This window comes from Terrapene carolina, unplaced genomic scaffold, assembly GCF_002925995.2.
Source record: "Terrapene carolina triunguis isolate 2854851 unplaced genomic scaffold, T_m_triunguis-2.0 Scaffold192, whole genome shotgun sequence".
In the NCBI taxonomy this organism is placed as follows: Eukaryota; Metazoa; Chordata; order Testudines; family Emydidae; genus Terrapene; species Terrapene triunguis.
In genome coordinates, this window is record NW_020664543.1 from 23,148,765 (window position 1) to 23,158,529 (window position 9,765).

Below are 9,765 nucleotides of genomic sequence, written 5' to 3' on the forward strand. Positions count from 1 at the left end.
TTTTCCCGGACATGTTCGGCTTTTTGGGATTTCCCCCCGGACGGGGATTTGAATCCCAAAAAGCCGGACATGTCCGGGAAAATCCGGACGTATGGTAACCCTACGCAATATCCCAGTGCTGTTTCAGTGAAAAAGTGTTCCAGCGTCACTGCACTGACATAATTAGGTTGACATAAGCTGCCTTACGTTGACCTGTGTAGTGTAGACCAGCCCTAAGTGGTTTTGTTCGTGTCTCTGCAGGATGGATGACATTCAGCTTTGCAAAGAAATCAGTCGGCTGAAAAAGGAGCTCCAGAAACTCATCGCACTCCCAGGTAAGGCCCAGATACTTTGGAAAGCTTCTGCGGCTTGATCCCAAAGCCCTTGAAATCGATGGGAGTGCTTTTGATCAGGCCCTTTATTCCTGGATGTGCTCCTACTAGGTAACAGGCAGGACTCCAAAGGTTCAGGCGATCAAATCAGATGAGTAACCAGACATTTGGATCCAGCTCTGAACCTCTCGAGTCTGCAAAGTTGGCCTGGGGCTCTTTCACAAAAGCAGCCCTTCTTGCAATGTTGCTGGGACTTTCTTTTCCTGGCTAGGCTGGAATTGTCCCCAGATCATCTCTTTCTGTGGCTCTTTGCCTCTTCCACTGCTTGTCCTGGTCCAAACAAGGAAATATCAAGAAACAAGAAAAGGAAAAGAAATAAGGAAATAAAAATTGTTACCCAAATCTTTTTGTAAGCCACTGGTGAGTGTGTGTTACAGGATCCTCTTCTGTGCCTGATCCACAGAGGACAGATGAGTCTGTTACAGGCTCAGCTACCCTCCCACATTGTGCAGGGTTTCTAGTTCACACCAACCACTCCAAATGGCACCCCAGGAGCGGAAGGAGGAGAATTTGTGGAATCCCTTGGGAGAGGGCCCTTTGGAAGTTTTCTATTGGAGGTGGGAGGGGAGGGAGGCCTTTAAAAGCAGGGCCAAGCATCTAGAGTCACCAGATGTCGGTGTTGCTGGGGAAAACTTTCCTCTTCTTCGTGTGTTACCACAAAACACAGCAGAAATTTAACACCAGCCTTTTGACAGCGAGGGGATGGGGCAGATGGCAGGCTGGCCTTGAATTCATAGGAAATGCTGCAAGCCCTGGTGGAGGAAGCCTGCCAGAAATCACAGGGGGCTAGAGACAGTGAGCAGCTTGGCAAATGCGAGGAGCTTCACACACCCTTCTGTCCTGGCGAGGGCTGTGCATAGGGGGGAGGGATAGCTCAGTGGTTTGAGCATTGGCCTGCTAAACCCAGGGGTTATGAGTTCAATCCTTGATGGGACCATTTAGGGATCTGGAACAAAATTAGTATTTGGTCCTGCTGGTGAAGGTAGGGGGCTGGACTTGATGACCTTTCAGGGTCCCTTCCAGTTCTATGAGATAGGTATTTCAACACCTAAAACCTCTGGTCCAGCCCAAGTTCAGAGCGGCAGAGATAACAGAACCACCAGCACCCCACCTTGTGGCAGGTATGTACTGGGAATCTAGCTAGTCTCTTTGTAAATAAGGGTTACATCTAACAGATTCATATTCATAGCTTAACAATTTCAGAAAGCATCTCACTGGATAACTGGAGTAAGTACATCCACTGGAAGGAGAGGGCCTTATATTTATTTACACTAAGGCCTCTTTACACTGGCAGAGTGCAGTACCAGGGCCTTAACGTGCATGAGGATCCAGTCCAGACAATGTGGCGAGATCCCCGATATGGACTTCTTTTGGAGAAGAGAAAAACCAGCCAAACAGAAAATCAAAACTTCCTCGGAAAGGAAATTCTGCCCTTTGCTCCCTATATCATGCAGCACCTTAAAACGGTGTCGTCTCCCTGTCCCCATCACTCTGCCAAGTCGCGCTCCACCTCTTCCTTTGCCCCTTCTCTCACTCTGGTCTTCAAGCTTTCTGCCCTGCCATCTGGAACTGCTTATCCAACCCCCGGATGCCCAGATTTCCCCCTTTCAAATCCTTCCTCAAAACTTTGACCTCTGGCAGATGCGCCATCCTTCCACAGAGGGAAAGAGAGCATTGGGGGAGAAACAAAGCAAGACAAAGCCACACCCCACTCTCTAAAGGTCGTCTCCAAAGCCCATTGAAGTAAATGGGAATTAGATCCAAAAGCAGGACCTTCCCCTGCGTCTCCCAGTGTGTTGTGTGTGTTGTCCATCTCTTTAGACTGAATCCAATTTGGACAGCAGCCAGGTCTTCTAGGCTACAAACAGCAGCAGTGCACTGTGAGTGCTTAAATCATAATGAGTAAGAATAACTTCATCGCAGAGCTGGTCACGTCACTGTCATTAAGGAAATGGCTCCGGCCAGGAGTTCCTAATTCAGGTCCCAATTAAGGAAACCACTTCATCATATGCTTTCCTGGATGGAATGGGCCTAATACATGCCGAAGTGTTTCCCTGTATTGGGGCCGCAACCAGTAGGGTCTGGGCTTAAGTTTGTTCCAGCCACAAGTCTCACTCTGCAGATCTGACAGGTCCCAGGAGCTGCAGTGGAGCATTAGAGAGCGCGGTGCTGTGATGTTTGGATCCCTGAAGCAGGAAGGGTCTGAACATTCGTCTCCTAGAACAGCATCTGAGCTCATTTACAAGACTCTGTTTGTTCTCTACCTGGAGGGCAGCTCGAGATCAAGGATGACTTGAAGCCGGAGTCTTTCTAGTTCCCTATCCCTGCTGCTCCAGGTGTGGCTATAAACCAGGAACATGCAGATTGATTTGGGTTAGAAGTGGGCTCAATCCACAAAATGTAGGTCCCGATTCAGATTTTGAACCTGATCCTGTAACTGACGGATGTTCAGACTGGGGCTGGGGGATATTTGCAAAATTTGGATCCAGCAAGTCAACTCAGGACGTGCTGGAAATCTCATGAGAAACACTGAACTTGTGAGACTCCCAGTAGAGCGTCAAAAGACAGATCCAGCAGAGGTTAGGTTCAGATAAGAACCCCAAACATAGGGGTGCTTGCCCAGGGCTTAGCCAAACCTCTCTAGGCTAGAAAGCTCACATGGCCAGGATATCTTTGACATACGAAAGCATATCAAGGTCGAGATGGAATCTGAAGCCATCAAAGTTCAAATTACAAACAAGAAGCATATTTTTAAAAGTGAATATGCCTCACTAGAGCTTTTAACTCAAGTTAATTGACTGTCAATTAACTCAGATTAGCTAACATGTTTGGACGTCTATCTACGGTACTTATATGGCCCCCATTACTGGAGTATCTGAGCATCTTACAAACTCGAATCATTTATACGCACAATGCCCCTATGAAGTAGGGCAGTGCTATTAACTCCATTGTACAGCTGGGGAACTAAGGCACGGAGACTAAGTGACTTGCCCAAGGTCACACAAAAAGTCTGTGGCGGAGCAGAGAGTTGACTGGAGACCTCCCAACACCCAGGCTAGTGCCCTACACACTGGACAACCCTTTCTCTGTAGAGACATGCTAATTTGGAAACCCCACATATGTTTCCTCCAGGACACACACGTTTGTGGTTTACCCTTTGAACTGAAGTAGGATGTAAGAGAGGCCTGTGCTGATGGGTAAATTTCACCCGAGAAGTAGGACAAACTTCTGTGCTCTACAGAGGCTGCTAATACTGTAGAATAATGATGATAGTTCCTCCCATTCAGTCCCTAGCAGCGGCGTCTCAGGTCAATATATAGAAGGCTTTAAACTGCAAGTGAATACCCAGTTTAGGCGCCGCTGGGATCCAGCCTACAGGTTTGCTGCAATCGCAGATTGCACTTCGTATTTACTTAGCTGGAGGAGGACTGCCAATGGAAAGCCATGTGGTACTGGATTGTGTTTGGAAGTGGTTGCCTGAACTCTGAGGTGGTCTTAAAAAACACAGCTGCATACAGCCAATCTCAGTCTTTCAGTAATTTATCTTTAATGTTGCATAAATCATCTCCACATTTCTGTGTATTTACCAGTGTTTTATATACATGGGACTTGAAGGTTGCCCAGATTTTGTGCACAGTGGAAAGGGACGCAGGCGGTTATCCACGGTGCTGAAGGTCAGGCCACCCTTTGGGATTTCAGTGAGGATTTTAGCTAAGACTTTCAAAACTTCCTGGGAGATGGACATACCCAATCCCTGTTCATTCTAATGGGAGATGGGGCATCCAGATCCCTTTAGCACCACTGAAAATCAGGGATCACTGAGAGAGATTCGATGTCCTGTGTTATGCAGGGGACCAGACTAATTATAATGGATCATTCTGGCCTTAATATCTTTGAATCTATGGATTTTCACTGAAAGTCAATGGGACTTGTGCAGCATGGGAGGCAGCTCAGGCTGTACAAACGCTGCTGCAGCTTCACTGCTATTGTTAGTCAAGCTTAGGGTGACCAGACAGCAAGTGTGAAAAATCAGGACGGGGGTGGGGTGTAATAGGCGCCTATATAAGAAAAAGCCCCAAATATCGGGACTGTCCCTATAAAATTGGGACATCTGGTCACCCTAGTCAAGCTAGCTAGATCAAAGCCAACTTGGGTGTCCACATCATGTGTTGCAGTCACACCTCTGATTGCAGGGCAGACATACCCTAAGAAGCCAACCCTGTCTGCAGCACAGATAGAATCGCAGGTTTCTATATTTCGGTGCATTAGAACAAACAGTGGTTTGTGTTTTCCGTGCTGCAGAGAAAGAGAAGTCCAACGAGGAGAAGCAGAGGGAGGAGGAGCTGGTGCAGCAGATACACAAGCTGGTGGAAACCCGGGATTTCCTGGTGGACGACGTGGAATTTGAAAGACTGAGGTAGCTGGATGAGCCAACTGGAGTGTGTCTGAAACTTGCAGGGGTTGGCAGAGCTCCAGCATGTCAGACTCCCGGCTTCTGCACTGGGGGCAGGAAATGCACAGAACAGCTCAGAGGCTAGGGAGCTGTGCAGGGTCGGATTAAGGCAGCCCAGGACACTAGACACATCATAACACTGCCCCCCAGGGGACTACTTGCACAGCCCCGCCTCTGCACACTGTGGCTCCACCCCCCACATGGAGTGGCTGTCAAGGGGACACCTCCCAGAGAGGTAGGGATAGTGGCATACCCTTATCTTTCCCCAGAGCAGCAGGGGGGCAGTAAACCAGCTCCCCAGGACTCACTCCAGCAGCCAGGTGTATCTGTTTGGGTGGGCCAGCCCCACCGCACTCTTCTCCTCTTGCCATGCGCTGAGCCTTCTATTGGCAAGGTGTTGGCAGGGGATCCCCAGAGCGGTGGGTCCTGGAGTCAGTACCCCATTGAGCTGGTATGGGGCAGTTCACGCCTCTCAGAGCTATTGTTTCAAGATGTCTGCAGACTCAGGCAGACAATGCAGCATCGATTACACTCGGGTCAGATTTTTGAGCTTTTCTTCAGACTCTTTATTAAAATGAAAGCTGAGATTCCGATGTAATCACATGACTAGGAACTGGGACCACAGGTATACGGTCTGCAGTGCTTATGCCATAAGCCAGACCTGGAGGTGTAGAATGGGGCAGAAGCAGGGGAAAGGCAACATGCACTGGTGGTGATAGAAGGAACATAAGAACGGCCATACTGGGTGAGACCAAAGGTTCATCTAGGCCAGTATCCTGTCTTCCAACAGTGGCCAATGCCAGGTGCTTCAGAGGGAATGAACAGAACAGGTAATCATCAAGTGAGCCATCCCCTGTCACCCATTCCCAACTTCTGGCAAACAGGCTGAGAAGTATGTGGCTTTAAGCAAAGGGGCAGCTGCTAGCTATGGAAGTTGAGCAGGCAGTTGGACTAGATGACCACCTGAGGTCTCTTCCAACCCTAATCTTCTATGATTCTATGGTTCGATGACATGCCGAGTCTGTGCAAGAAGACGTCCTGAAGTGCAAGTCAGGTCTGTCTGCACTAGGGGTCATGCTGCAGCAGGCAGGAAGCAAGGTCAGTCAGGCCCAGTCAGCCGCTGCAGAATGAAACCATTCAGGCCTATTCAAAGCTGAGGCAGCATGTGCCTCTGGCTTTCCCCTCTCCGGCAAGCACAGCACCCCTGCAAGCCTTCGGTTAGAACTCAAGCAGAATGTAATACATTTTTTGGAACACATCTCTGCTTGCAGACACCAGTCACTTTAGCTCTGCCGTCGCATGGGTGTTGTGCTGGGGGCCTGGGGCGTTCCTGTTCAACATGCCATCTAGACAGCACATTGCAGCCCCTTGCTTGCACTCTGCTGAGCCGTGCTCTGCCACCTGTTGGGCAAACTGAGATTTCTCCTTAATTCTGCCACCTGCTATGCATGCCTCCTCAGGCTGGCGCCTCCACCCCTGCTGGATCTGTTCTCCAGGGCTTGGGGGGCTGTGGTCGCTCGTTGGCACTGCTGGCCCCAGTTAACCTGGCTGGCCGTGAGAAGTGAAGGGAGGGCCGGACTGTTGCTCAGGTGTGTGTGCGAAGCGGTGAGGTGCTGCAGGTAACTCCTGGGGACAGGCAGCGCTGGAGGTGACTCCTGCAGGAGTTACTGCGGGTGGTGGGACTGCCTCCTTCGCTCTGGGGTGCAGTGTCTGCAGAGTGATAGTCAGGGACAGGGGAACCAGTTAGGAGATGACCCCACACCCTACCCTGCCCCACCAAGCAAACATTTTGAAAGATCCTGAAATGTTCAGCTGACACCCCCCTCATCTTCCTCCATGGGGATTTAGATCACAAAATGGCCACTATACCTTCTGCTTTCCCCGCTCCATGCTTCTGCGAGGCAGTGTAGCTATGTCTGTCTGTCTACCGCATGAATAGTGCTGGGCACTGTATCTCGGCATCAGATTCATTTTCCAAGCTAACCATCACAATGTAATTTGACATGGCCTCGGGTGGTGCCGTCACAGGGGCTGGGGCTTTTGCTTGGAGAAATATTTGTTGGGAGGAGAGGGGAGTTATTTCGTTTTGCTGGTGCCCCTTCCCTCATTGTCATTCTTCAGCTTCAGTTACTGCAGGCAGGTTTCTGTGAAAAGGGGAGGTTTGCACTGAGCACTTAACTAAAACCCAGGCTGATCTCTTCCAGTAGGAGCCAGATTGCTGGGCTGATTTTCCCACAGTCTTTGTGGAGCTGGCCAGTTCCCTATAAACCTTTTACTGGCTGTATTTTAGGGGCAGCCCATCTTCCATTCCCCCAAAACACCCTTCTAGCCTCCCTGTCAGTTAGCAGTTAAAGAGCTCTAAAGCTGCCGTGTCCCAGAGTGTACAGTGCCAGTGGAAATCCACATTCTCATGCAATAGGTCTGGTAAACCAGGATGCCTGGTACTGTGCTGACATCATTTCTGGCAGGACTGTGGAGTGCTCTCAGTCAAGAGCTCACCAGCTCCAGCTCTGCCTAGCTTGTGAAATCTGACCAGATCACAGCGCGTAGCATGGGCCTGTGACCTGGTCAGATTTCACTGGTGACCTGCAGCAAGAGGTGAGCTGATGGGTAGACTCTGAGAGGAAGGTGTTTCCTTTTACTGCAGGTGGTATGCACGAGGGTTGGTTTATTATTTGTATAATGGTAGAGCGGAGGTGCCCTAACCAAACTCAGGGCCCCATGGTGCTAGGACCTATACAAACATGGTGAGAGACAGGCCCCGCCCCAAAGAGCCGACAATCTAACTAGACGAAACAAAGAATGGGAAGGGAAATAGAAGCAAGGAGAGGTGAAGTGACTTCTTTACATTCATACAGCAGGTCAGCCAGGAACAGAGCCCAGGTCTCCTGAGTCCCAACCCAGTGCTCTAGCCACCGGGACTATACACAGATATGAACACTGGGCTCAGCTTTGAAGAGCGCCCTGCCAAGTGGAAAACGTTTAAGAGGTCCAGGGCTGGGATGTTGTTGGATTATTGTGGGAGTGGGCGGATGGCTGAGAAGTGGGGTGAGGGAGAATGACACCCCAAGAGTCCAGAGGGGTCACGCTGCAGGCTGGTTTTCAGAGGGGGAATGTCTGAGACTTCAGCTAGGAAACATTAGAGGTTGGGGAATGTGGAGGTGTCTAAGCACTAGGCAGAAATGAAGGATTGCAAGAGGCCAACCCGGGGAAGCACAAGACACCCCCTCCACACAAGGACCTTGCTTTTGAGGTTTAGCAGACAAAGGATTTGATGCATATTCAGGTCTGAATGTGAATTGGGCCTGGCAGGTCATCACTTCTGCCCATGTACTCACACCCATGTAGGTGCAGAGCAGAGTTCTGAGCTTTAGCATCCAGTTCCCTCCTCTGTGCGCTGTTAGGAGTATTGCCGATCTATCACAGCTAAGTGGAGATCCAGTCACTAACCCCCACCCCTACATGGACAGGCAAGTCCTAAAGCTGTCTGATCAGGAGGTCCAGCTGACTTCCAGTTCTGCTGGGCCAGGCCCCACCCTGAAACGCCAGACAGGCAGAGAACCCTGCACTATTGAACACACTGTGTGTGAGAAAGGAAACCAACTGAAGATGTGAAAGTAACGGGCTAATTCTAATGTGTTGACACCAGTATCTCACATGAGAAGGGGGGTCACCTGGAGAGAACAGAGGCTAGATGACTTATCACTTAGGTTCATGCTGGGTCAACAGAAGAGGGTACATTGGGGAAACAATAGCTCTTAGCACCTGGAGGGCAGTCTCCATCTTCACAGTGTAATCCACTGGTCGTGTGAGTCACAGGTGCCCCTCTGAGCTGATCCACACAGGCTTTAGCTCAAGCTGTGTAGCAGCTCATGCTTTTTGCTCTGGAGCAGTAGCGTAGCTAGCGGGGTGCAGGGGAAGCAGCCGCTTCCTCTCAGCACATTTGCCAAAAGCGGCGCCTGCCGGGCCGGCGCTGGGGGCAGCACAGCCGGAGGAGCCATGGGGGGCGGCAGGCGCGGCTGGAGAAGCGAGGGGGCCGGCTCCTCGGCCATTGCGCCCCACGCTCAGCGCGGCCCCAACATCGCCGCAGCCACTTCCTGCGGCGGGTCAGGGCTCGGCGGCCAAGTGCTCCCCGCCCCTTGCTAATGCGGCAGCAGCAGCATCTCCCGGTAGCGGCTCGCGGCCCAGTGAAATATTCTGCGGCCCCCGCATCCCATCGCGGCGGGCGGGGGGAGGCGAAAGGGCCCCTGTGCCTTTAAGGCTGCCTGGCTGGCGAGGCCCGCGTGGAGCGCACAGAGCGCCGGGAGTGGGGCGACCTTGTGGATCCGGGCTGGCGTTTACCCTGGACAGTGACGGGAGGGTCAGGGCCCAGCCCGGCCTGGCCCAGCAGCGCCATGGAGTGAGGCTCGGCCAGCGACTCACGAGCCGGAGCCGGGATCGGCCGGGGACAGGGCTCGGTCCCCCCCCTGCACCCCCCCCAGCAGGGACACACACACACACACACACACACAGAGCTGGGCTCACACACCCACGCGGGATCCTCCACAGCCATGCTCCTGGTTTTCTCACGTGCACAATGCTCCTGCCTGGCCCGGCGGCGCAGGATGGAAGGTGAGCGTCGGGGGTCCGGTGCCTTGCACTGGGGGGTCCGGGTGAGGGGCTCCCCGGGGCCGGGCCCGCAGGGCAGGGGCGCAGGCCGTGCTGTCTGGACGGGGGGCCCTGGTGCGGCGCAGGAGCCTGGAGCCCAGGGCGGGGGGGACGGGACCCCGCGGGTGGGACCGGGCGGCGCAGCCCGGCGGGGGACACCTGCAGAGCGGGCTGGGCAGGAGAGACTCTCCCGGGACCGCGAGGGGATGGGGGTATCCCCACCCCTGGGAAGCCCGCAGGCATGGCCGGCTCCAGCATTTCTGCCGCCCCAAGCAATTGGCGGCAATTGGGGAA

The 9,765-nt window shown here is 52.4% G+C and overlaps 1 protein-coding gene across 1 annotated transcript in view; it reads left to right on the plus strand.

Moving 5' to 3' along the window:
- Positions 1-9,765, plus strand: part of LOC112117599 (uncharacterized protein C16orf45 homolog) — a 71,932-nt gene that overhangs the window by 57,883 nt on the left and 4,284 nt on the right. Inside the window, exons 3-4 of the mRNA XM_026654614.2 lie at positions 241-314; positions 4,674-4,788. Coding sequence (XP_026510399.1) covers positions 241-314; positions 4,674-4,788 — 189 coding nt within the window. The remainder of the gene's footprint in view (positions 1-240; positions 315-4,673; positions 4,789-9,765) is intronic.